General features: G+C 39.4%; 1 protein-coding gene across 19 annotated transcripts in view; it reads right to left on the bottom strand.

Annotated features, from left to right (window-relative positions):
- ARPP21 (cAMP regulated phosphoprotein 21) overlaps positions 1-27,652 on the bottom strand; it is a 182,326-nt gene that overhangs the window by 107,961 nt on the left and 46,713 nt on the right. For 12 of the 19 annotated variants that reach the window (XM_060022131.1, XM_060022139.1, XM_060022140.1 and 9 more), the window contains exons 1-8: positions 11,062-11,334; positions 10,799-10,972; positions 8,940-9,106; positions 7,910-7,951; positions 6,853-6,942; positions 2,798-2,942; positions 1,261-1,339; positions 533-592 (exon numbers count right to left, since the gene is read on the bottom strand). In XM_060022131.1, the coding sequence (XP_059878114.1) occupies positions 533-592; positions 1,261-1,339; positions 2,798-2,942; positions 6,853-6,942; positions 7,910-7,951; positions 8,940-9,068 (545 nt within the window). In that variant the 5' untranslated portion in view covers positions 9,069-9,106; positions 10,799-10,972; positions 11,062-11,334. Of the gene's footprint in view, positions 1-532; positions 593-1,260; positions 1,340-2,797; positions 2,943-6,852; positions 6,943-7,909; positions 7,952-8,939; positions 9,107-10,798; positions 10,973-11,061; positions 11,335-11,395; positions 11,550-12,414; positions 12,563-27,652 lie in introns of those variants that run through there. The other 7 variants (XM_060022135.1, XM_060022138.1, XM_060022132.1 and 4 more) reach the window with 5 other exon arrangements.

The following is a 27,652-nucleotide window of genomic DNA, read 5'->3' as shown; positions in this document are numbered from 1 at the left end:
GTTTTTGTTTTCTAGTTGCACATTTCTCAGACCACAGAGAACTTAATGTCCACTGGAAAGTGTTCTGTTTTGGTCCAGGATACCTTATCAACAGAGCCAGGCACAGGACAAATGACATGACATAATACGGGACTGCAGATGCCTATCTGGAGATATGTCATTACATGGTTGACACTGAAAGCAGTACAATTATTTCCAGGCATAACTGACTACAGCCAGCTGGCGCCCATTAAAAAACTATAATAAAAATGAAAAGGGTCGCTTCTTGTTACTGCTACTCTATGCTAATCAGTGGCCCCCTGTTTATAGCCGTTTTGTCAGGAATTTAACAAGCGGGAGCACACACGGTCCAAGCAACAATTCCCATCAGCACATAGCTCCTAACTCCAATAGCATCTCTATTTAATGAGTCAGCAAACACGTTAAATAATGTTTTATCTATCCCTAAAAATCTTTCCAGAATGAATAATTAAACCCAAATACCAAACTAAGACATATCAGATTAATTAACCGGCATTGCAATTTAACATACTTGTTGTCACCAATGAAATCAATAATTTCCTGCTCCATTTTCAAGAGTATCATCCTGTCTCTGCAAAATAAATGTTAAAATGAAAAGGCTTTATGTACTTTCCATTCCCAAAGACTCAACAATTTCATTTATATGTATGGAAAAGATTGTTTAAATCTATGTGGCTACAAATCAGTATCTAACTCTTCTCTGGAATATGCTGTCCAAATACCTGTAATTCCATTCTGTTTAAGATTATTTCTCATCTCATTTGTTAAGTATTTTGTAATATTGAAACTCCTGTAGTTTTTAATATTAATTAAGGCATGCAAGGTATTAGGCCCATAAAACACATCAAGTAAATTTTATATTTTAAATTGATAGGAAACTGGAACAAAGCTAAGCCTAAGTAGTTGGTTCTATAGCTGTACTGATGCATATTTGGTTTATTTGACATTGATTCTCATCCTCTATTTTTTCCCCTTAATCATTATCTCTTTGTGACCAGAAAAGCAGAACTTGTAAACTGTAATTTATTCATTGGCTAAGTACCCAGGAATTAAGACTATTTATACACAGTACACATGCAAACTATTTGCAGAAAAAAGAAAATACAAGAGACAGTTTAAGACATCAGAGAAGAAGCCTGCCTTTTACAACTCTCTTCTTAGAAGTGTTTGGATTAATGAGTTTGATTGTAATATTCTACTTGACTCTTCTAGAAATGAGAGGTTTACTTAATAATTTACCTGGAATTATTCTTTAATGTGTTAATCAGAAACTCGTGTAAGTCTATGCCTGTAGAATCCGTATATTCTTGGCTGCAATCTGAAACAAATAGCAGGATGGAGTTGTCAGAAAGGCCGATGGGGAGGTGGGGTGGAAAAGGTTTTCCCAACCTTTCCCGATCCCTTTTGCTCAGGTAAACTTTAGGTGAAGCTATTGGTGTGAAAGATACATGTTACAAAACTAGCAACCTGGTAATATTACATCAGGATGAAAATTAGATTCGGGGATTGAGAACACCCAGTAAATTCCCAGTGTGAAAAGACCCAACTGTCATAGGAGAGGAAGTGGGCACAGTCTGGGTGGGTGGGTGGAGTCAAATGTCATGTGTTCATTCTGTGCTGTCAATCAGCAAGGGCACGACCTCCCTGTGACAGTGAGGGGTACTCCCAACCCACAGAGAGAGCTCTCAAGAGTTTGAGATACCATGGAACTCTCTTTCTCTTAAAACAGAGAAGGCAAAAACTGAAAGTTCTGTTATAAGACTGTCTAAATAATAATCAATACAAAGTATAGGAGGGCACTAAATATTTCCAAGTCTTTCAAGTCTTTTGATGCTGGCTAAAGCTTAATTTCTAAAGCCATCTTAGGAAGCTGTACTTTTTTACTCTTGGATACACCTTGGTTTTAGATATTCAGCAGCAGAGATAATCATTATAGGCAGATATGTGGTTATAGAGCATAATATGAGAAGTAGTTGTCATTTCTCAGCTCATCAGATGCCCTATGCTCCTTCAGTTATTTTTTAAAAAAATAGTCTACTGCCAAGCTATTTATTCATGGTATTCTTCATTTCAACTTAGTTTTGTTTTTCCCTCTCTCTCTTTTTTTGGTTTTAGTTTTGTATAATTATACGTAAGGCAACAATTTGAAAAGCCCGGATTGTAGATTTGGGGGTTTTAGAAGGAATAACTTTTGGGGAAGAATTTTTATTGAAGTAGAAGTGTGTATATTTTAAATGAGACATTATGGAGCAGTATATGGGTTGCAGAGACCAAATTCATCTGTGCCAGATAAAATGTTAATATGTGTTCCATTGACATTGGTATATACATCCGTGCTTTGGGGATAACAACACTTACCACTTATCGACTGAGAATTGCTAATCCACTATCTGTTTCTTAAGATAAACATGAAAGTTAAGATATAAAACTGGGTACTATTACTGTTCATCAATTCGAGTTAACTGGACTAATAAACCTGAATTAAGAACATATTTATAGTCACTCCCTTGTATAAACTTCTCATTGAAAATAGGATATCCAAACGAATATCCAAAGAAATATGTGATCCTAAAAGTAACCTTTCTAGATACACAAAAATGACACCATGAACAGAAAAAAAAAATCAAGGTCACATCACCTTTTACACACACACATACGTACACATATAAAATTATATGCAGAATTTGGTGGGAGGTGACATGTGTGTAAAATCTATAATGTATTCTGTGACTATTTATGCGTCCAAATTAAGTTAAGGAAACATTTTCACATTCACCTTTTGATAACATTCTGATCTTGGGTTTTTCACAGGTTTTATCTTTGTTTTTATCCTTTTCTTTTTCTCTTTCAGAGTCATCTTTCCTAGATTTATCATCCTCTTGCAGGCTGGGAAAACTGGAAAGCTGTAAATGAATTGATTCCTGTTGGGGAAAAAATATAATAATTTAGGGCCAGATTTAAGAATCTCTGTCTGGTTTCCATTTTGCATAGAGATTATTAAGAACAGGAAAATGAAAGCCAGGTGCAGATTTTTTTTTTTCTTAAATGGTAAAAAATTAAACCTGTCAGAAAAATAATTGCTCTTTAAGGTGAATTAAACTTCAGAAGTCAATGGAAGGTCATGAGAAGTATATAGTACTAAAACTTTGCCTCATGAATATTAACCATAAGCAAGTTAAATTTCCGTAGATAACAACACTGATTTTCTCTACAGGTTTATTTTTAAACACCTAGGAAAAATTTTCTTTATCAATAAGCTTGCATCACAGCTCCTGTCATGTCTCAAAAAAAGAAAAAAAGAGGCTTCTGCAGTTCTTTTCTATAATTCCTTGTAAGGAAAAATTGGCACAAACACAGACAGACAGATACTATGAATCATAATTACAGAAAAAACAGACATAAATAAAGGCCATGACAGCCAATTTACAATTAAAAATCTGTTTTAGAACCATATCAATAATGATTTCTATCACTATGAAAACTCAAGATATAGAATTGCAGGAATCCTAGGTATGGGCTATTATCATACATTGTTTACAAAGGCTATTAATAAATCATCATAATAGATGGTTACAATAAGCACTGCCTTTTAGAAAAGGTAGAAAATAGGACTATATTTTCCATCAGTTATATATAAATATTTAATATTATTTTAATTCTAGCATCAGTTAATCCTTTCCAAGATGTAAGATTCTCTTGAACTGATGCTTGGTTGACCATTTACAGTATTGGGACTGGATCCACTTTTATATTTATTGATTTTTCACTGAAAACAGATCATTTTGTATTAACTCACATATCAGCCATTTGGTTGATAGTATGTTCACTGTTTTGAAGAAGAATGAGCCAAATTATGTTTTTCAGTTTTATGAAAAAACTACACTATGATTAAAACTATGACAAATGAGCCAACATTAAGCCCACTGGCTCTTATGTAAGAGACGATTTGATGGGAAAGCTTTCTTCTACTAGCGACATTAACATTTATGATGCAGGAAAAAAATATTCCCAATGACTAATAGTGTTTCTCACTGATAACTAAACTAATGCTCCTCTACATGTGACTAAACTATGCCTCTACATCCTCAAATTATGGTCAATCTGGGATTCTTAATGGTTCTTGGTAAGTCTGGCTAATCTAACAAGCAGAAAACAAAAATCCTCCAAAGCCAGATTTCTTTTTTGGGAGAGGCTCCATTGTGTATTCCAGGCTGGAATAAAAAGTCACCATGTTTGGAAAGATGCATGATACAGAGGATGAAATAAAACACCTTCTCATGGTAAATATTTATCTTTGCCGGGTTTCCTGATATCCACATGTTTATCCTCGGGATGGACATATACAAATTATGTAAAATGGAGTGTAATTTGATTGTAAGGTCTTTTATCACCGGACTTGGGACAGAAATGTCTCAGTCTGCAGAGATTCAGGCAGACTTCGGGGTTACGGTTTGCTTCCACTTGTTAAGGAAACAGCTGGAACATTTCTGGCTCTGAGTGGGGAAGAATCGATTCGACAGTGGATCAGGGGAGGAAAGTGATGGTACCAGGCCATGGCAGTGGTCTCATTGCTTCTTCAAAACCGATTGAACCATCCAGCCTCGGTAAGTTTGAATCTAAAATCAAAGAGGCTTGGAAATATAAATGTAAGAGCACAGGCTGAAGGACATCATTTACCAAAAATATGTACAAACTCATGCCGTGTGTTGACAAATACCACACTCAGAAACATACCTGTCTTTTCTACACATTCTGGTGTTGAAAGAACACACAAAAGTTCTATAGAGTTGGTAAAAAACAATCTGTTCTTTTTTAATATTTTTATTGATATGCTCAATAATAAAATACAAGTATTAATAAATACATCGGTACAGGATAAGTTTATATCCAACAACAGGAAAAGAATGATTCAAGTTGCAGTAATACACTGATAGGTAAATAGTATAACATTAGAAAAGCAAAACTCCTTTAACTTAAGGACAGGCTGAACCATCAGCTATGGGTCTGAGATCAAGTAATACAGGTAGCAAGAGTTTTTCCCACGCAGGAAAATGAAGGCAGTTTTCCAAATACTGTGAATATACAAACATTGGGGAAGCAATACAATCCGTATACTGTATACTTCGGCCAGTGTTCTCAGGGATTCAGTTCCCACATTTTGTTTAAGTGCCGGTAGTACCTAATGAAGGCATTGCATTCAAGCTCAAAGGTCTGCTTCTTTATTTTCTAAAAAAAGTGGCACGGCCACTCGCTTATTTGTGTGTCTATCAGCCCCCTGCTTCCACCACACCTCAGCCAGTCCAAAGAGAGGCTTGCAAGCTCTAATTTCTACAAAGCTAGTCTTAGTTACTCAGCTTGGAACCAGCAGGAACAAAGCACCGTTTGCCTCTTATTTCTCTGCACCAATTGTATGGAGAACCTAGACTTAGGTCCAGGATGGGCATAACGATACAGATGATCTCTTAAAAAATTTCCTCCTGGTACTTGTCAAATAGGATAAAAAGCAGATGAAATCTATAAAGGCTGTCCTCCTCTGCCTGGCATTAGAAGTGGGGGACCACTGGGGCATTACTTCTCCCAGGGTCTGTCATTCTGCAGTGTTAACATATATTGTGTGCATTACATCACAAGCCATCAATCAATGTTGAATAATATAAGCTGTGATATTCACATTATTCCCCCTTTTCAATCTCCCTTAAAAGAAGAAGCACAAATAAAATGCTGAACAAAAGCCACATATTTCTCAGAGCCCAAGTAAAATAAAGCCTGTGTATGAAACATAGGGATGGCTACTGAAAGCTAGCCTGCCCATGGCTTACGACATGGGTGGCTTATTAAGGAAATGAGGCTAGGGAAAAAAAAATACTCTTAGGACAAAATCTATAAGGAATTTATTTTTGGTCCTTTTAAAGAAAGTGCTCTCAATGCTCTCTGTACCCATGAGGAGAATTTAGACTATTTTAATTAAAGTAAAAAGAGCGAAGCAAAACAAGGCCCAACAAAAATAATGCTATCTTAATCAATTTTTCCTCCTCTGGGCTCAGATAAATCATTTTACTTGTCTTCACTGCTCTCAGCCTCTGATAAAATAAGGAAAATTTTTTAGCAGCAAGACCATTTTTATAAAAATGAATATGATGCCTGAAAGGCAAACAAAAATAAATACGATGTGAAGTTTCCCATTTTGTCACAGAAGGGTTTTGTTGGAATTTGAATTTTTAGAGCTTAATAGTCTTGCTATAAGGAGCAAAAATAGGTATTAAGGATATGCAGCAATGTATTAATAATATTAACTCAAATTCACCATCATCTCAGATTTATTTCTGGACAATTTTTCCAGTAGTGAGAAATCTCTACCAAAGGCCATAAAAGTATGTCTCCAAAACTCAATGCACCTTATTCACTATTTCTGAAGTTTCATAAAAGCCAAGATTTGTGTTTTTATAGGCAAGTGCATTTTGGGGAGGTAAGAATCTCCAATAAGGAAGGAGATGGGATACTTGGGACTATATTTGGTTCAGTTTTATCAAGAGAGAGCCTTTGAGGAATATCAGCACGACTGTGCTTACATTTTAAGTTTTAATCTAAATTCTTTTGAATTCCTTTCCATTGGCAGTTTTCAGAGGGTCTGGAAAAAAACAAATGTAATACTTTGTGACAAACTGTTCAACTAATATTGAATGTCTCAGAAACAGAGGATGAAGCCAGAAGACTTTTTCCTTCTTGAACTGTTTTTTGCTCCCCCAAAGCACTATTTAATGCCAAATGAATACTCATGCACACAAAGGTAGATCCCGTTCATGCAATGACCCATAATGACAGGGGGTATACCTGGTCCTGAAGACTTTCCCCTCCTGGTCTGGCCGAGGATTCTTCACAGACAGCAAGGCTGCGAGTCAGTTTACCTTTCCCTGCTCCTGACTGGGGAGGGAAAAGAAACGAGAAGGAAAGGAAAATAAAGAAAAAAAACCCAGGATATATCCTCAGGCTGTCGAATCATCTCCACCTTCTCTGGACATTCCCAAATCAGAGTTTTAAAAGCAAGCTTCAGATCCACTGCTCGGTGCTGTCTACAATGGCTCCAAGCATCACCCCCCCGTGCTGATGGGGATGCAGTGTCTACACTGGCTTAAAGCATCGGACCCCTGTGTTGATCGAGATGCAGGTGGAGGAGAATGTGGAAGGATGAATTTAAGGAACATGCCTAGCAAACTGTGCCCATCACACTGGAAACGTACAAAGAATGAATTGCTGCCTTTTCATGAAAGTACAAGGAGAAAAAGATAACACAAATTAATTTCTACTAAAACTGGGTTTGGAAGTGACTTGACTGAGAAGATGTTTTAAAAGTTGAAGATTGCGTCCTAAACACCAGAACCTGTTTACTTCAAGGCAGAAACTAATTAGACAGACTAAAACATTTCCCCCAAACTTGATTTAAAATGAAAAGAAAACAAGCAGCTATTTGTTTGTAAAGCACTGTCAAGTCTGCCAGGATCAAATATATACACTGCAGCTATGTGAACCCTAAATGCTCTAATTAAAAAGCCTATAGAGGGACTTCCCTGGCAGTCCAGTGGTTAAGACTTCACCTTCCAATGTAGGGGGTGCAGGTTCGTTCCCTGGTCAGGGAGCTAAGATCCCACATACCTTGTGGCCCAAAAACCAAAACATAAAACAGAATTCAATAGACTTTAAAAATGGTCCATATGTAAAAAAAAAAGCACATAGAGCAGATAGGCATCAACACGACCCCATTAAATGCAGGCAGCACCGGTGCAGCCAAGATCCACATACAGCCACGTGAATCCTTGGCAAATTCTCTAACCCTGTTGTTAATCCACATGCAACCATGATATCAGGTCAATGTAGAATTCCAGAACCCTACCTTGGATTTTCTTCTCTCTTGGTTCTGAGCCGCCAGTTGCCTCTGTATGTTAGAAACAAAATCAAACAAACAAACAAACAAACAGTCCACCAACAACCAGGAGAGGGGAGGGGAGAGAAGGAGAGAAAAAGATGTCACCAGAGTTGAAAAATCAATAACAACAGCAACAAGGTATTATAACCACCAGGGAGGACTCCCCCAGCTCTTGCTTCCCCAAACTTTTGACCATTTAGCTTTTCTCATTCCCTCCTTACAGCAGCTCCTGGGGAGGGGAAAAGCCGGCCTTGAAGGCTTTTTTGGCCATTATGCTGTTATCAGCCTCTGCTCCCTTTTTATATAAAAAGAGTTAACACTTTTGTAGTTTCGTTTAAAGAAAATCGATACAGGTTATTTGCAAGTACAGTTTGTTTTCCTTCTACCAAATCTCCTTCTCTCATAAATCATGAGTATTTAATCATATCACTTTTTCAGCACCGTCAATCACTCCCAAACTTCCCCCTACCCCTTCTAGAGCATTCTTTCTCCCTCTCTCTCTCTGGCTGGGAATTCTAGGCTTTTCTGCTAATAAGAATCGAAGCTTAGCCTGCCCAGGAAGGTCAACAGAGCTCAATGTCTTTGATTTTTCTTAGTCTGTCATGAGCTGTATTCCATGGACTACAAACCCATTTTTATAACTCAGCTAGTGTAAAGCTGCCTCAGAAGTCCTCCACAAGCTACTTGAGGTGATCTGGAAATTAATATGGAGAAGCTGTGGGCAAATTCAGTCATTAAATATGTTCTTTGGATTTTTTTTTTTTTTTCATTTCAAAGGGCATTTTGACCAGAATGCACTGTTTGGTCAGAAAAAAAAAAAAAAAAGAAAACAAGACTAATAATTGGAAAAGGAGAAGATTCGATTTATGGATTTCCTATTTATTTTACTAGTCAAACTCTTTACAAGCAAAGAAAACCCCAAACCTTCAGAGTATCTTCAAAATGAAAGAAAGGGATGCACACAGTGGTATGAGAAATGGGATTTCTCCAGGCTCACCTGTAATTCCAGTTTCTCCTCCTCGTCCAGACTTTCGGATTTAACCACGCCATTCTCTGGAGTGGCCGTCTCCTGCTCAGGCCCGCCTTCCTCCACTATGGTCTGACTCAGGTCTCCTGGCTCAGACATTCTCCCAGATGCAAATTAAAATAACAAGATTTGACACCCTACAAGGTTAAGACATCAGAAAGTAATGTCAGCACAGGGTGAAGTCTTGACCATTATCCTTGAGATATTTGATTTTTCCCTTTGTACTCAAATTCGAATAAGCAACTCCAGCCTCCCTGACAATTTTATACAAAAGGAGAATAAAACAAGATCAAATCAAGTACCCAAGACAAACACAAGAGGCAGATTCAGTTGCCCTGTCCACACCCCTCCAAACACATACACATGCTCTTGTGAATACACCTTGCCGTCAAGGTGGGTCAATACATCTTAAAATGAGACATGAAAGTCCCACACGTCTCCCGGTCCCTATGCTCCTCTACAAAGTAGAAGCAAAAGAAGAAGAGAGTATCTCCCCAACTCTTCCTCCACTTCTGAGTCGGGAGGTGGTACTAGGTTCTGCAGCATCTCTAAGATGACTCATAAGTCATTTGCAAATTTCAACCACAGACATACCTTCCTGGGTACAAGGGATTCAGTACACTCTACAAGGGGCAGAAGTCAATGTAAGAGGTAATCATTCAGTATACACATAGGATCTAAATTTGGCAGTAAACCTTTCAGGGACAACAGTTTCAGGCTTCACAGTAACAGTGACGTTATTAAAAGCAGAAGCCCTCACAAGCCCTGTCGGTGGCTGATGCTGGAGATTCTGCAGAAGGAAGCTATCACAACTGAACTCCGATGCTCCAGGCTCACAAGAGACGACTACACAGACACTGGAAATGGCTTTTCAAAGTGTCAGCCTGTTATTAGTACTTTTTTCTCCCTTCTTCCATAAAGCCCTGACACTTCCCCTTCTGATGTGCTGTCAAAGGGGGCTCCTGAGTAATTTAGCATTTACTTCCTCCTCAATTTTTTTTTTAAAGAAAAACAAGAAAGGAGAGAAAAGAAGGAAGGAGGAAAAGAAAGAAGAAAAGAGAGGAAGGAAGGAGAGAGAAAAATAGAGAAAGACCTTGTAGCCTAGAAAGTCAGTTTTTTCACAAAAATTCCCAAGTAATGACTGCCCTGTTCCTAGTCATTACAATGGTAACTATTACTGGACAAATCAGTGTCTTGACATGTTTCTCTGGGAGTGTTTATCATTTACTAGTTCAGTAACTTTATTTCCAACTGGACACAGGAAGCACGAGAAAAATCTAAATCGCAGTAATTTCTGTTGCAAATTTGCTAAGACCTACCATGACAGGACAAGCTCACTTGGCAAAGGATTGTGGGAATGGAAAAGGAAGTTTTCCTCAAGGATGGTACTTGGGAGTCTGTGAGGGCCTGGTGAGCAAGGCTCTTAGGTTTGGGGAGGTTTGAGGATATCCATTCAGTGTATCTGACAGATCTCTTGTATTTCAGTGACACCGGGGATGTGTGTAGTTAACCAAACAAAAAGTTCTGTTTCCCAGTAGCAAATAGTTTGTTTCTCAATGTACTGAGTGGGGGGAGGAGATGGGACTTCTGTTGCCCTAACTTTTTTTCCAGAGGGTTTCAATAAAAAACAGATCGTGGCCAGCTTTAAAAAAAAAAAAAAAAAGAACAAATTGAGCTCTAATTTTACAAACACTAAGGCAGTTGAATCCCTGATACAGATCCTGTCTGTTTTGGTTGCCTTTCATGAACTGTTTTATGCAAACAGGCATATTTATAGAATGAGAAAAATATACAGATGAGATGACAGCCATCTGATGACAGCCCTTTACCTTTTGCGCAGAATTTCTGCTGTCGGTCTTGGCGACTTACGAGCGGCTTCTGTCCTTCTACGCTGGGAAAATCCACACGAGGGATCAGAGACAGCGGGAGTCCCATGTCCCCATCAACAGTTCAAAACGCCCATCTCCGTGCGATTCCCTTACACAGCCTGACACATCATCCACCTGAAAAAAGACGAAAAGTCAATAGTCACAATAATTGCAACAACCATGGTAAGGGTGAGGGACGAAATAAACAAGACTGGGTTTCTAACACTAATGACCGGCCTCCAGCAAATCAAGTTCACAGCTTGATCCACTCCACCTGTCCCGAGCTGCCTGCTTCTTCTCTAATGAAGGCTACAGCCGGCTGTTCAAGTCAGAGCGGCACCCACGCAACGAGCTAAAATTAACAATTGCATTATGCACCGAAGATTACTCACTTCAATTTTAACCTTTTTTAGTGAAATCTCGCACTTTATATTAAAAAAAAAAAAAAAACAAGCTTGTGTGTTTGCCTCAATGACAATCCAGATCACCTATGAGCAAAAGTCTTGCCTCCGTTTTTAACCAAAGCTTTTGTCTTAATTATAGATCAATATAATCTACCTGAGTGCTGTTCCTGTGACTCTTTTCTTCTGAAGGTTATCCTAAGAAGGCTGAAAGATTTTTGACTTAATGAGGCATTAGCTATAAAAGTGAAAAAAACAAAGAAAGGAAAAAGAAAACTTTCACAGTGGTATTGTTGAGAGAGCTCTTTCCTCTCCACTGACAGTTTGAGAAGAAAATTTCCGAATATTCTCTTTGCTGTGTGAGCATCATTTACCCGCCACCTACTGGCCCCTCCCAATCAGGACTGCCACCGTCAGCTGGGCATTCTGTTTGACAGCAAAGCAACACTGTCAGAGGGATTCAACAGATTTGCAAACTTTGAGCCTGTTGAAAACAATCCCTGCTATAACGTGCACTTTCTTTTTCTCACAACTCCTACAGGAGCAGCGGCAAATACAGCTCGAATGCAAAGAGAGAGCCAGATTCCTAATAACGTTTGCCAAAACCGAGCTGTATCTCTCTCCCTTTGCTGCAACTCTACCCTGGCGCACATCTGCTAAATCCAACAGCCTGCGCACGTGTTCCACCGTATACCCGACTTTGAAAACACTAAATGCATCTCAGTTATTTACTCTGAAGTTTAGAAACTCTCTCTGCCTCCCCCTCGCTGCCCCCTCCCAAGTTGACATGAGCACAGCTGGCTCCTCGTCGGATTTTACTGCAGCTTTATCAACAGCCTATTGGGTTACGACACCATTTGTTGTGTAAGAGGAAAACAACTGTTGAAAATTCAATCGCTTATACAGTCAATCATTTCTAGCGTTATTTATGTCTTATTAAAATGGATACTTTGGCTGTAAAAAGTGTTTCTTTTGTCGTTAAAAATTACATAACTATGGCGAAGGAAACATGAATTTAGGGATCAAATGCGTTGCTCATCAACAGTAATTTTAATTTCTCAATTTTTATCAGTTTCACATAATGAAAACTTGATACTAAATAGAAGTCAACATGCCTTAAAATTAGGATCTATTTAAGTAACCAGCTCAATATCTAACATGTCTTAGAATAGGCACCTGTGATGGACGGATTTACCAAACGCTTTTTGGATTCTGTTTTCCTTTTCCCAAAGAAAATGAAGTTATCAACGATCACCGCAGCCTTCCTGTCTCCTTTTTCTGATGCTCCTATTTGTACAGTGGTGGTTAATCCAGCCCGGTGAAATGGCCATGCAGTTTTCAAATCTAAGCCTTAGATGCCTTATTCCAGCCCCAGTAGGTGGATGCAAGATATAATTCTTTCCACGAAGAAAGAACAAACTGGTATTCACGTAACCATCTCAAAGCGTGAACAGCCTGGATATGTGTGCATGCGTAATTACCAGGACACGTTTGGAAATAGCACTGTGCTCTAAAGCCAGCGAGGTATTATTCTTGCCTCCCTGAATCATAAAGTCATCATCCACCAAGATAAAAGAGAATATGGGCATATGGGAACGAGCAGGGAGGAACATATGGATCACAAATATTTTTGTAACTGATTAAAACTGTTCTCTTTGCTAAGAAAGCAGTGCCAGGGAATCAACCCTAGTCCAGCTTTCCGTTCCCCAAACTAACCCGACTCTTCCACTGCTGTTTAGTCTTCATTTGCCCCAACTTCTCCCATTTTTCACAAAGAAGCAAAACCATGTCTAACAAATATGTTTTACCCAGCATTTGGTTAATAGATATCCTGGCCAAGTGTCAATTGTTATGGCTGGAGGTGGGGAGGGAGAAAAAGGAGACTCTATACACATGCACAAAATAAAAGTCACTGCAGTTTTTTCAGTGGAAATAATATTTTAACCACGGTTTAGGGGGTGATATTGAGGAAAGGCAGGCAATAAGTAAGCTGTAGGAAACTGATCAATGGTGTTGTCAGCTATTTACAATGAGGAAAATGAGTAAAATAATGACCATTTTAGATTATGTTGTTTCTTATTTTTTGGGCTGACTTTTAGAGTTGCATATAGTAGCAACTGGGTTTGTGGGAATGAGAAAGAGAGGGCGAGAGGAGAGAAGCACCGCGCAGAAGACCAAATAGTCTGTCTTTCATCATCACCAACAAAATAGGCATGTCCTAATTGTGTGCACACACGCGTGTGTGTGTGTTGCATATATTAATCACTGGGCTGTCATGTGGAGAAAGAAAGCTTGGGGTTTAATTCAAATTCCAGCAGTGATTTAGTTCTCAGAGGATATCTAAAATGAGACATTAAATTCTATTAGCAAGTTGGGAGGGCCACTTTATTAGTCACTTTTGTCATAACCTTTCTACTCAAAATTAGCAGAGGATGACTAATCTTATCCTCGATCAGTATAGGTACTTTATGATGAGACAACACAATCAAGATTTACTTATTTGAACAACTGAAATGTTTTTCCCTTATGCACTGTTCCTTCTTCTTTTAGCTAGTCACAGTTCTGCAAATGTAAGCCACTAGCAAATTGTGATATTAGTGATCTGTCAATTTTCTGCATAAGGTATTTAAATGCTGCAACCCCTTATCAACCAAAGACACACCCTAGTCTCAAAACAGTTATTCTGTTAAAGTTAAAAGAGTTAGTTTGAATGTGTAAGATTAAGTTTAAAGACTTAAAAAACAAAAAAAAAGAGAGAAGAAAATAATTGGAAGAGAGGCAAACAAGAGAGGCCACCGGAATGAGAAGCCTGCACACTGCAACGAAGAGTGGTCCCCGCTCGCCACAACTAGAGAAAGCCTGTGCACGGCAACAAAGACCCAAAATGTAGCCAGAAAGAAAGGAAGGAAGAAAGAAAGAAAGAAAGAAAGGAAGGAAGGAAGGAAGGAAGGAAGGAAAGAAGGAAGGAAGGAAGGAAGGAAGGAAGGAAGGAAGGAAGGAAGGAAGGAAGGAAGAAAGAAAGAAAGAAAGAAAGAAAGAAAGAAAGGAAGGAAAGAAAAGTACTTGGAATGTAATCCTTTCAGAAATGAAAGCAACCATGGCATCATGGCATGAATAGAATATACGGACTAATACCTTCAGCAAGCTTGAAAATTTCCCCAGGTAACAGAAAAACATCAATAAGAGAATTTCACTTAAGTTTACTTTCCAAAGAAAAATGTCTCCTTCAATACATGTATAAGAAATACTCAACCAGGAATTCTACCCTTTCATTAAACATTTTTTGGTCAACTCAATGCACAGGCATTCTGTAAAATTCTTGAACCACCATGCAAATGCCAAAGTGATCAGACAACTGTTTTGGAGGAAGAACCTAGGAGGATATTTAAGAAAAGGAATTTTCATACTAGGGGTTTAAAGGTAGAAGTATTTTACATGAATATTCTTATTTCAACTTTGATAGCTAGGCAGTTTATAAACATACAGTACCTCATATGTAGAATATCACTTTTTCTTCCTTATTATTATAGCAAATTGGACACAAACATAACCTACATCAACATTTACCAGACTTCAGTAACGGAAAAAACTGATGTCAAAGCTTTGAACATAAGAACAGCCCCACAATAATCACAAGTGTCTTTAAAAATAAGAGAGGTCTGATCTCAGTAAAAACATCTGAAGGAAAAAGGCCAATGTTTCAATTCCTCACTTTTATAACAACTGTTTACGGAATCTCTACCACCTGCAAGGATGCTGTAACACAATCTCAAAAATTCCTCTTTTTTTTTTCAAAACAATAAAATAAGATAAAAGTTAAATACTTCTAATGGATCCACATGAAAAATTTTAAAGACGGGTTAAACAATTTCATCATCCTTTTCTTGATTATTCATGAACTGGAAAACAAAGATGACTTCTGCTTTTATAATTCTTAAATGTTTTCTCAGTGTATTTCAAAGGAAGACACAAACTTGGGAGAAGTAAATAATGTACTGGGTCCCATAATAAATATTTGGATATCCCCAGAACTAATTGATGAAAGTAATAAAGTGAAATGTAGCAGGACAAAAGATCTTACATTTGGGTTCTAAAAAATAGTTGCATAATTTGCAATTTTTAGTTTAGACAAGAGAAGACTTAGGGAGGACAAAATAGCTATTTTCTAACGCTATTTTAAAACATATTCAGAGAACAAGGAATTGGCCTTACTTGGTGTTGCTTCAAAAGTTAGCACTAGGAAAAAAAAATAAGAACTTACCTTCCTAAACATAGAACTACCATATGACCCAGTAATTCAACTCCAAAATATACATCCAAGAGAATGGAAAGCAGGGACTAGAACATACAATGGAATATTATTCAGCCTTAAAAAGGAATGGAATTCTGATACATGTTAAAACATGTATGGACTTTAAAAATATTATCCTTAGTAAAATAAGTCAGACACAGAAGAACAAAGATGGTATGATTCTGCTTATATGAAGTACCTAGAACAGGCAAATTTATAGAGACAGAAAGTAGAAGGGAGGCGACCAGGAGCTGGAGGTAAGGAAGAAAGGAGTTGTTGTTTAATTGGTTTTTGTTGGGGATGATTAAAAAGTTGTGGGGAAAAAAAAAAAGTTGTGGGTACAGATGTGATGGTTACACAGTTTAATGCCACTCAATTGTACACTTCGGAATGGTTAAAATGATAAATATTATATGATGTATATTTTGTCACAATAAAAGAACCTAAAAAACTTTTTTCTTCTTGAATATGATATAAATGAAAAATAGACAAATCAATATACATATAAACAGATCAAAGGCAGAAAATGATAGTACAAGAGAGGAACTGGCCTACTTTACAAAACTGCTTCTGGTGTATTGAAAACACATACGTAGAAAGACAAATGTGGTGGACGTAACCTGCCTTGGTTTGTACTGATTCAAATAGGTAGCCAATAAATGGGGCCATCCTCCTCCTCAGCATCATCTTAGCAGTCTAGATAAGCTCTGCTATTTAACCATCCAATGTGGACACTACAAGAATAAAAGGTTAGGATGCAGTGATGTGCTGAGAATTTTCTGTTGCACCTCTACTAGAATCAGTGCAAGTTTGGCCAATGTGTCCTCAACCACAAAAGGTAACAGAAACCACTTCTAACTGCACAAGACAACTCTGGGCGCATCTTAGTGCAATACAAACATCAGCCGTCAATCATCTGAATGAGAGAGCTGCAGGCAATGGGGCAGCTGATCAACTGCTTTGTCACATCACTGACTCAGTATTTTGCATATTTTTTTTTTTTTTGCGGTACGCTGGCCTCTCACTGTTGTGGCGCCTCCCGTTGCGGAGCACAGGCTCCGGACGCGCAGGCTCAGCAACCATGGCTCACGAGCCCAGCCACTCCGCGGCATGTGGGATCTTCCTGGACCGGGGCACAAACCCGGTCCCGGAAGCCGGAACCCGGAAGCCCTGCATATTTTTTTTATTGCAGATAAGGAGAATTTTCTGACCACAATTAATGCCACAGAGAACAGGGCCAGTGGCCCCGAGGTCATGCTGGAAAACAATCCGAGACTGAGAAAGCACTGAGGCTTGTTTAGATTTGACTGGGTGACCGCTGGGACCAGTCCCAGGATTTTAAAATAGCCTCAACTTTCATAGGCCATGCAGGCTAATCACCACCTTATGTTTCCTACCTCAATCTGTTAAGAGTCTAGGTATGATTTATCCATACACAGGGTAGCATCACCAACCTCCAGCCATGAGCAAACTTAAAAAAAAAAAAAAAGTACCCAGAGAACCACAGCCCTGCAAAGAACCTTGAAATCAGCTAGTCTAGCTGATATTAAATCCAGTGACTTGGAGAAGATCTACAAATAGACAGTGGCAGAGCTGGGTAAGAAACATTGTCATTTTAACTGGGGATCAGAGCTGTTTTTAAAACTCCGTGTTCCTCTAGTGACTTGGGGCTCTATTAGAAATACAGACGAGGCTTATCTAATCTGTGCAATTAGTTCCTGGGATATTGCAAGAGACACACACACATTGTTTTTCCTTAGACCACTACTGCCCTTCCTGTCGCATGAGCCAACAAATACTGCCCAGAAACTTCATGAACAGTTTGTCTGATAATGGTATCTGTGTTTCTTTCCCGATTTTATCCCTAATGTTTTATGGACACATGTGTGTTTCTAGACATTGTGCTTCATCTTTTTCTTTGAAACTCCTGAAAGCCCATAAGCCATGGTCATCGGAATGACCTCTAGATATCTGCTAGTTATCTGCCCAGTTTCCTCCTTCACTTCTAGAACTCATGGTACCTGTCTTTCCAGAAGCCATACAGAAAATCACATGCCTGCAAGATTCCCAGATAGTGTGCCCAGGGTTTTCAGAAAGCATTATACTTTTTTTTTTTTTAATATGGAACAATGAATTTGAATTTACTGGTGCCAGAACACATGTAACGTTTAGAAATGAGTGTATCCTTAATGTTTAAGCAAAGAGCCAGAATCTCCGACTTGGGAAGTTGCTTTTTTATTCCAAGTGTAACTAAAACAAATTTTCCGGGAAAGTAAATAACACTGCTGGGATCTTGTTGCTGATGATAGCACATAACTTTGTTCAAACAAAAATGTTTCTAACTAGTTAGATCTTCCAGGAATCTCACCAAGTTACACACTTATCCTAAATTATTTCCCTCAGTATCACTGTACCATGATCTCCTGGGACAAACAACGCTATTTCAGGGAAGGGAGAGGGGATGATCAACTGAAATGATACTTTTGGTTGAGCATTATTAATCTCACAGATGTCAGAACTTCTGTATTCTCAACTCAGTTCAATTCAGTTCAATGCAATATTTTAAGATGTCCTCTTTCGGAGGATCTGGATGCCAAGAATATAATCCATTACTTATGTTCAGTTATGTATACTGGAGGCACCTTGTAATGGAACAAGGATTTATCACAAATGCGTATTTTCAACTCTGGCTTAAAGAATTCAAAACTCTAAAAATTCATCATGAAGAGAAAAGGCACTTCAAAAAAAAGGGTGGGGAGAAATACTAATTTTATTCAGCGTATCTGATGTGAACTCTTTTGTCCTTTATTCCTACAAGAAGTGAAGGAAGAATCTGTCATTTCGAAAGCAATGAAACTTGACAAATGTGATGCAGTTATAGGTGCCACAGGGTGAGCTAAATGTGTGTGTCATTAAAACACTTCTTGCAGAAAAGAAGGAAGAGACATTTAGATAAAATGAGTAAAAGCAAAGATAAATCGATAAATTGTTATTCTGTCAGTTTCTGAAATGGCAATAAGGTTCGTGTTCTATCCATATATAAACTGGGAAAAATAAGAGGTTTTCACGGCCACGATATCTTTGTTTTCCCTTACGTCAAGGGGTATTACTTGGTGCCACAGCCTGTGATATTTCACGCCTTAAGGTTGCCTTTTCAGAATTATTACTAGCTAACATCATCACTAAATCTAATCAAAGTGAATCAACATAGAAGTTTAAATTACCCACCCAGGACCTCAGCTCTGCCTCCTTCCACCCCCCTACAACAGCAGAAGAATGAAAAGATTTTCAAGGGGAGCAAAGGAATTGAAGGGTGTTCCCTCAAAATAAAAAGCTCAAGTGTGGGTCTTAAGGGTCTATGACCGCAGGAGGCGAGTTCTACACCTAAAAGGGAGGGAGAGAGGCAGGAGAGAGATTTACCAGAAACGGATGTCTGCTGCCATCCCAAGTACAGCAGGGGGAATTTCAGGAGATTCAGGAACAAAGGGAGTTTTAGTTCTGTCGGGTGACTCTGGGCTACAACTGTGTGTTAATATATTGAGAGCAAGCTCTTTCTACAAGATCCAACAGCCACACCCATAAATGCTTTTAGTATTTACTTCCACATGGGTGATTTTGGAATGAGTGTTTTCCATAGATTATTACATTTTATCGTCATATCAACTGCACTATTTGTTGCTAACCTATAGTGGGCAAGACAACACGCCTACTTATCTTGTCTCTTTAGTGTTAGGGCAGCTGGCTATTGGCTACTTCGATCACTGAAATCCCCAGATCTTAGACACTCAGACAAGTCACTCTTTAACAAGGCTCAATATTTGAACCAAGTAGTAAAAATCATTCTCCCCCCACTATTACATAAGCTACACAACGATGCAGATTTGTGCCTGGTTAGTTTACCTCTGTATTAACTCAGTGTTGGGAACAGTGCCTGACACACAGCAGGACTTGTTGTCACTGTACTATTTTTTCTGCTTCCTCCAACCCCCAAAAGCCAAGGCATCTAACCATCCAGAGACCTATTAACCAATGTGGCAAGGTTAAGGGAAAACGCCCAACAGCCACTAATAGGGCAAAACCATGACATGCTTCTGGATGGGAGGGTCTCAAGAGGGCTTTGGTCTCACTGAGCTCTGTGATAATGGACAGTCCATTCAGAGAAAGAGTCCAAGCTTACCTAGAGAGCACCTACACTTGTGTGGCCTTTTGGATAGGACACTAGAGAAAGGAAAGAGATGGCGCTTGCCCCCGGGGACAGCTAACAACCCAACTAGAGAATTCAGCGGACAAAGGGATTTGAGAGCAAAGCAATCCCATCCAGAGGACTAAAGCATACAATACAAAAACGCACACCACTGCCAACCTTAGACCTAACGTTTCCTCAAAGTCTTCTATTCACAAAGGCTAATTTGAATGCCATCTTAAGGGAACTAATAGATATAAGTGACAGAAAACAGACAATGGGCAGATGTTTTCATTAGATAAAAGGAAAGCATGGAAACCCTGAACTGAAGACTCACATGCAGGTGAGTTTCTTTAGGGCATTGATAGTGTCTGAGTTTTCATGAAAATGATGGCATCCAACCAATGTATGAGTTATTACAATTAAACTGGCCAGACAGTTAGGCCTTGCTCACATTTCCAGACTAAAAACAAATACAGAAGTAGTGCCTCTCATTCCTTCTAAACTCCATTTTTTCAGTTATTACATCGAGTTTCTTCCATGGAGTCTTGTCCAAGTGCTCACTTCATCAGGCCCCTCACCTGTGTCACCTGGCACCTCAGGATGACATGCCCCCACTGCAGTGCAATGGTGCTCAGCCCACATAGAGGAGGATAATATATCTACATCCTACCGGCCATCTCTGCCCCTTCTCGAATGCGAGGAACTTTATTCCTCTTGTTTTTCCTCTTTCTCTACGCTGCCTAGTACAGCAGCGTAGAGACACAAAATTCCATACTGACACCCCTGCAAACACAGTCATGAAAACCAGAAAGCCACTGGGCTGAGATCAACAGATTTGCTAGAGAAGAACGTAAGTGTTCAATAAATAATTCCTACTATCCTCAGACTTCCTGGGAGAAAATGCACTTGAAATGTAGGATACATGAATTCATCTGACATCCGCATGTTTTTGGTTTTAATGGCTAGCAACGCGTTGTTGGAATTTTTCCTCACCATGATGAAATCTCTAGAAAGACTATTTAAATTGTAGATGTGGGAGAGTAAGTTAACAACAAAACCACCAAAGGATGTTCGGGAATGGACTTCAGGAAAAGAGTCTGCATTTGGGACCTCAAGTGCTGCAGAAAGTGATGGGAAAACATTTCCTGTGATGCGTCCTTTCCTCGAAGAGAAGGGAAGCAGGCAGGGAGTGAAACCTCTGTGGCTTCAGAGACAGGATTTACAGAGACTCAGGGAGAACAAATGTCTAGGAAAAGAACGCAAGTATGCAATATGGTGTCTCAAAGCCTTTACTTCTAAGCCATCAAGGGTTTGGCTTGTTTTAGGATCCTGCTTTAAATATAAACTATCGAAAGCATTCCAGGTGGTAAGCATGGGTGGGAGAATGACTAAATTCCCTGGACAGAGGGCTCTTGGACCAGTGTCTCTGGGCGCACGGATAATGCCTCACACACAGCAAGAACACAATCTGTACCAATGTGCCGGGAGGAGAAATGGATATATTCCTGGGAGGGAAACATTTTCAGAAAACTTACGACACATTGGTGGAACAGAATCTGTTTCTCTGCCAGGTGTCCCAGGATTCACCCGGCAGGTAATTTCCTACTTAAGACACATGTGCATGTGCGTGCTCCCCCAGGTCTGGGGCCACCTATGGCAATGCTGATTAAACCCGAGGAGCCCTGCTTGCAAAGTCACCTACAGGCAGCTGTGGCCGGTCACTTGAAAGATAGGGGCTGCCGTTTAAAGTTGGCCTGTGTGCCACCATTCAATGTCACAACTGCAATCACATGAACACTGTGTACCTCAAAAGCTTGGCCAGACACCCATGACCTCTCCCCTGCTCCCTGCCTCAAGACTGACCTCAAAACTTTTTTTTTTTTTTTTAAAGAAAACATTCTTGCTTTAAGGGACTGTTAGAGAGTCAGTTGCATTCAAGACTGCAGTATTTTGCAGGTGAATGCCTTCTACTTTGATAGACTCTCCTATTGGGATGCTCCCTGTTCAAACTTTCCAACAAGCCCCTTCAATCCAGAGAAGCCCAGGGAAAACAGGTGTGTGCTTTTTAAAATTCTCTATATTTTAAAATATCTAATACATTTGGATAATCTTACAAAACTATGCGCTGCTGTAAGCTCTGTGAGTTATTAGAGCCTGCTAGAGCTACCTGTCGTGGGAAAAAACAGGTTATCAAACCATCTATATAAGGGAACTGGCAGAAATCACTGATGAAATTCAGGAGATACATGGTCAGTTTCAACCCAGGTGATGAGAGATGTGGGCCTGAGATCCCAGGGCTGAAGGGTCCCATGACTACTGGAAGAACAGGGTTAAGCTGTATGTAAAAATTCTTTGAGGATTCCTGATGGTGAAGTTGAAGACTTGGGGTCATTCTATTCATGGGGTGTATAATGCTTAAGCTAAGGGTCGGGAAGGGGCTATTAGCTTTGTACATGTGTCATATGATTAGAAGAAAATAGCCTTGAAACACACTTGATTTTCAGAGACTTCAAAAAAGGGGGACTGCGGGTGGACCGAGTGCAAACGGACATTTTAGGAAGAAAGACAAGAGGCTAATGCGCGCACTTTGATATCTCTAAGGTGCAACCTTGAAATTAAAAGTCAGATGGGATGTAGTATCCCTGCAACACAGTAGGACAACAGGATTCCTGAAATGGGGGATGGAAATCTGGTATTGGATCAAAGAACGAAAACAAGCAAAACGAACGAAAACAACTTTTAAACAACGGCTGTTTAAAAGTTTGCAAGACTGTACATCCAAGCCTCAGATGTGGAAATGGCCAGGATGAGATTATCTGCGAAAGAATCAAATTTATGATTTGATCTATTATAGAAATGAAACATCTGTCAGTCTTATGTAATGTGTAATATTCAGCTTTTGGGCCACTGGCTTATTTGTGATACCTTCAAGATTTTAAACATAGATAAGAGAAGTCAACAGTTGCATCATAATATATAGCAAGGCATGCTCAGAAGTGGAAACATTTTTGTTAGATACAATCTCCTTAATAAAAAGTCCAAGTCGTAAACATGGGGAAAACTATACACAGGGGAAAAAAACATAATTTTTTTTACTCATAACGAAGGAAGGGAGGAAGGGAGGGAAGGAAGAAGGAAGGAGGAAGGGCGGAAGGGAGGAAGGGAGGAAAGAAAAAAAGGTAAGGAGGAAGGGGCAGGCCAGCCCAACTGTCAGAAAAAATCATCCAAAATTAATATGTGAAAGTAGAACATGGAATATTTGGAGGAATTCATGATGGAGCCCGAAACAAATTTTAATTTTCACAAATAGACTGAAAACTAGGAAGACAAAAAGAGTCATTCACTCATTATTACCAGCATCTAAGCAAAGACAGGATGGTTCATTATTATAGATAAACAGTATGTTAGGAGAGCATTTTTCTGTATCTGTTAAAGTAAGGTATATACAAAAAAGGGTTCTACACTTCAAACAATTACGTAATTTCACTGAAAAGGAAAAGATGTGTAAAGGACATGATTGGATCCTGTTGCCTCACAAATCACGTACATAATGATAAGAAAGGTAATCTGAATCTGTTAGTACCAATGGATTCTAAGCATGTTAACATATATGACTACTTTTACCCTCAAAAGGTATTGTTAGTATCCTAACTTAAATATTAAGATTTTATATATGTGTGTGTATATGTATGTGTATATATGTATACATATATACACAGAGAGAGAACACACATGTGTGATTTGTACAATCCCAGGTCTTTGAAACCTCTTCTGGTCTGAAACTATCCTTATAACTTGCCTGGGAGTGTTTCTGCTGGAAACTCTGTGGCCTGATCATTCCTATGGGGGGCCTGGTCACACCTGCAGATGTCAATTCCAGGTGAGGCCATCATTTTTCTCAACTTCAGAGACTCCAGAAGGAGAAAGGGGAGAGTGACACAGGGACAGAAACCACTGGCTATTCCCTCCACAGGCCATCCACTGGCTCACCAAGAAGCCGAACTTCAGGAGACTGTGAAAAACTGAAAAGAAGAGCTGCCTGTCTAAATCCTCCCGGCCTGCTGTATCGTGTATACATGAATTCAGTTGGTCAATTCTGGAAAACTTTTGTTTAAAAAAAAAATGCTCTTGGGCTTCCCTGGTGGCACAGTGGTTGAGAGTCCGCCTGCCGATGCAGGGGACACGGGTTCGTGCCCCGGTCCGGGAAGATCCCACATGCCGCAGAGTGGCTGGGCCCGTGGGCCATGGCCGCTGGGCCTGTGTGTCTGGAGCCTGTGCTCCGCAATGGGAGAGGCCACAACAGTGAGAGGCCCGCATACCGCAAAAAATATATATATAAAAAATTAAAAAAAAACAATGCTCTGGTTATAAGCCAAACCTACCCTTATTTCCTGGCTTTCTCTAGACAGAACCTAGTTGAGTGGCCTGGGCTTTACTGCAGATTTTGTGTCCTGGCAACATTCTTAAAAACTGGTAGAAAATTTAGGAATCTTTCTCTTAACACGTATTGTGATGCAGCATTTTCACATATTTTATTTTGTCAAAAGTTCTGTATGCAAATTAGGAGTAAATTTTTTCTGTTCACTGTATTTCTTTTCTCTTTAAAACATTATAACTGAATTTGGGGGGCAGGTTTCTTAGTGGATTTTGAAAGACAACTGCAGCCTTTAAATAAACACTGGAGGGAAAGTTTGTTTTCTGACCAGCAATAATAAGCTATTGATACTGTATTCACCATGGTCTATGTGAAGTGTAGTCTCTACACATCTTAACCTCTCTAAAGATACACGTTCATATACACAGAAACACACACACACACTCACTCACATCTGGGCTATATATGAAGAATGCAATAAACAATATTTATTAGAAGTAATATTTACAGTTTCACCCCTAAAAAAGGCTTTTAGGTTCTCTTTTTTCCCCCCTTTTTTTAGTATAGATATGCTCAGGCAAAAATGAACACTTCTATATTTAATTAAGACTACTCCTCACCCCAAATGGATAAAAACAAATTCAGAGATGGTACAGGGATGCTCCAGTCACCACTACTGGTACTCAGCCACTATACTACCAGTATGTAAAGGTCCTCCTTTTTAAAATCAGTGTCTACTCAAGAATGTATACGCTGTCAAGATGCCTGTTCCATGCTAGTTTTCAGAGTGCATTATTTAGGAGAAATTTCATTATAAATTACATTTTTGTGCATTATAAGTTCCCATTTCAGATTAGATATTTTCCTTTAATTAACTTTTAAAAAATCTTACATTGTTTCTTTTTCTTCTTTTAATCCAGCACCTCTCCAAAACCTATTAAGAAGTAAGCCAAATGGGGCTTCCCTGGTGGCGCAGTGGTTGAGAGTCTGCCTGCTGATGCAGGCGACACGGGTTCGTGCCCCGGTCCAGGAAGATCCCACATGCCGCGGAGCGGCTGGGCCCGTGAGCCATGGCTGCTGAGCCTGCGCGTCCGGAGCCTGTGCTCCGCAACGGGAGAGGCCACAACAGTGAGAGGCCCGCATACCGCCAAAAAAAAAAAAAAAAAAAAAGAAGTAAGCCAAATGGAGCCCAGCTTCCAATGGACATTGAAAAAAAGACTGTCAAGATTCAGGAAGAATCTGTAGATTCCTCTGTGAGAGAGAGAGAGAGAAGTAACAGATTCTTACTTATCTCTCTCACTCTCACATAAGTTCTTTAAAAACTGGGACTATCCTTACTTTTATTGTATGGAAACATCTGGTGTTCAGTAATGGTTTGATGATGTACTTATTTAATGAATTAGTGAGTGAATACATAAATTTAACAAGTCATGAGATTATGGTACCTAGTCATAATGCAAAACCGCTGAGGTCCCACTTTCAAACTAGCAATTATTTCCTCATTATCATTATCACTGCCATAAATCACACTGCAAAGAAAATGACTTTTACTATGATACAATTAGAGATTTTACATAAAAAGAAAGTTTAATGCTAATGTAAACAGAGCCGATTGACAACAATTTCAATACATCTATTGCTCACTGTGTACCTGACATTATTTCGATTAAAAAATATAGGATAAAAGGATTCACCCTCAAATGTCCTATTTTTGAATGGAGGAAACAGCTACAGAGACATTAAGTATCATAGCTAAGATTTTGCTCCAGGACAAGGTGGGGTTAGAGTTCAGATTCTGACAGACTGGCCACAGGACTTCAACTTCAACCACAACACTTTCAAATGAGTGAGAATAACAGTCACCACATGCCTGATAAGTAACCAAGGCGGCCAAAGTGATGCTTTGGAATCCATGGGATGAAACTACAGGATATATGAGGGTACATGCTTACCCCAGTCTTTCTAAATTTTCTCAAATGAACCTATTTTAGCTTTACAATCAGAAAAAGTAAACTTAAAGATTGAGAAGACACCAAAAAATATTGAATGAGTTCAAATAGGCTACTTGCAGTGTTAACTGCACAGTGAACCCCTTTTTGGTTGCCATGAAATTACCCATTCAATTAGAAAACATGAAAGTAAAGACAATGCAATTGTTAACAAAACCAAAAGTAGAGAATAAGTCCATCTAATCAAATGCACAGTGAAAGGAGTTAGTCTATGAAAGGCATGTTTTAAATAAACGTCAGGGACTTCCCTGGTGGTCCAGTGATAAAGAATCACACCTTCCAATGCAGGGGACGTGGGTTCAATCCCTGGTGGGGGAACTAAGATCCCACGTGCCGTGGGGCAACTAAGCCCACGTGCCACAACTGCTGAGCTTGTGTGCCTCGACTAGAGAGCCTGCGTGTCGCGAAAACTACAGAGCCCCGGCGCTCTGGAGCCTGCATGCCACAACTAGAGAGAGAAAACTCACACGCCACAACTAGAGAGAAGCCCGCGCACCACAATGAAATATCCCACGTGCCTCAATGAAGATCCCACGTGCCGCAACCAAGACCCGGTGCAGCCTAAATAAATAAATAAATAAAATAAACATCAAAGATAAAACTAAAGAAAAATACCCCACACATGAACCAACTTGTTTAATAAAATTTTTTAGAACTATTTTAATAACACCAGAAGAATCTCAAGATGAGTTAGATAAACATTTAAATGATCAAAAAATATGTTTTGTTCTTGGAATAAATATTAAAATCAAAACAACTCGAATGCATTAAAAACAAAGTCAAAACCAGTTACAAGTCAGACTGGACTTACATGTCTTAAGAATTCAAGGATATGTTTATATGGAGCCATTGACGTGAACACTGGGTTCTGAGCTTACTTGCTTCTACAAGGAATCAACCAAAAGTTTTCAATGAAAATGGACTGTTTGTGGGGAAACCCTGTAACCTCATTAAAAGAAATGTGTTTCCCTTCTGCTTTGTAGGTTTGGATTCAGGGAATGGTGCCTGGGTGACATCCGTCATCATTTATAGCATTCTCCATCTATACCATCTGTAGTCCCTTTTACTCAGCAGCCACCTATAAGTTTGTCACTTTTAAACATCTCCTGTCTGCAGCCATTCTTCTTTGAGGGGCAGGTTGGAGCCAAGGGTCTGGGAAGAAGGGTAAAGACCAGCGGAGCTGTTACACGGTGAGCGATGATCTGGGTATTTTTTTTTTTTTTTTGCTGTACGCGGGCCTCTCACTGTTGTGGCCTCTCCCGTTGCGGAGCACAGGCTCCGGATGCGCAGGCCCAGCGGCCATGGCTCACGGGCCTAGCCGCTCCGTGGCATGTGGGATCTTCCCGGACCGGGGCACGAACCCGTGTCCCCTGCATCGGCAGGCGGACTCTCAACCACTGCGCCACCAGGGAAGCCCGATCTGGGTATTTTTAAAACCACGACAACACACATCATTATCATCATCACATTTCCTTTCAAAAGCATAATGAACAGGATAAACTGAATGCCTTTTCATTTCTTCTACATACTTTTAACAAGCACCTTGATAGGAA

Source organism: Delphinus delphis, chromosome 10 (genome assembly GCF_949987515.2).
Source record: "Delphinus delphis chromosome 10, mDelDel1.2, whole genome shotgun sequence".
In the NCBI taxonomy this organism is placed as follows: domain Eukaryota; kingdom Metazoa; phylum Chordata; class Mammalia; order Artiodactyla; family Delphinidae; genus Delphinus; species Delphinus delphis.
Note: the sequence above shows the minus strand (reverse complement) of the source record. Positions and strands in the feature narration are given on the sequence as shown.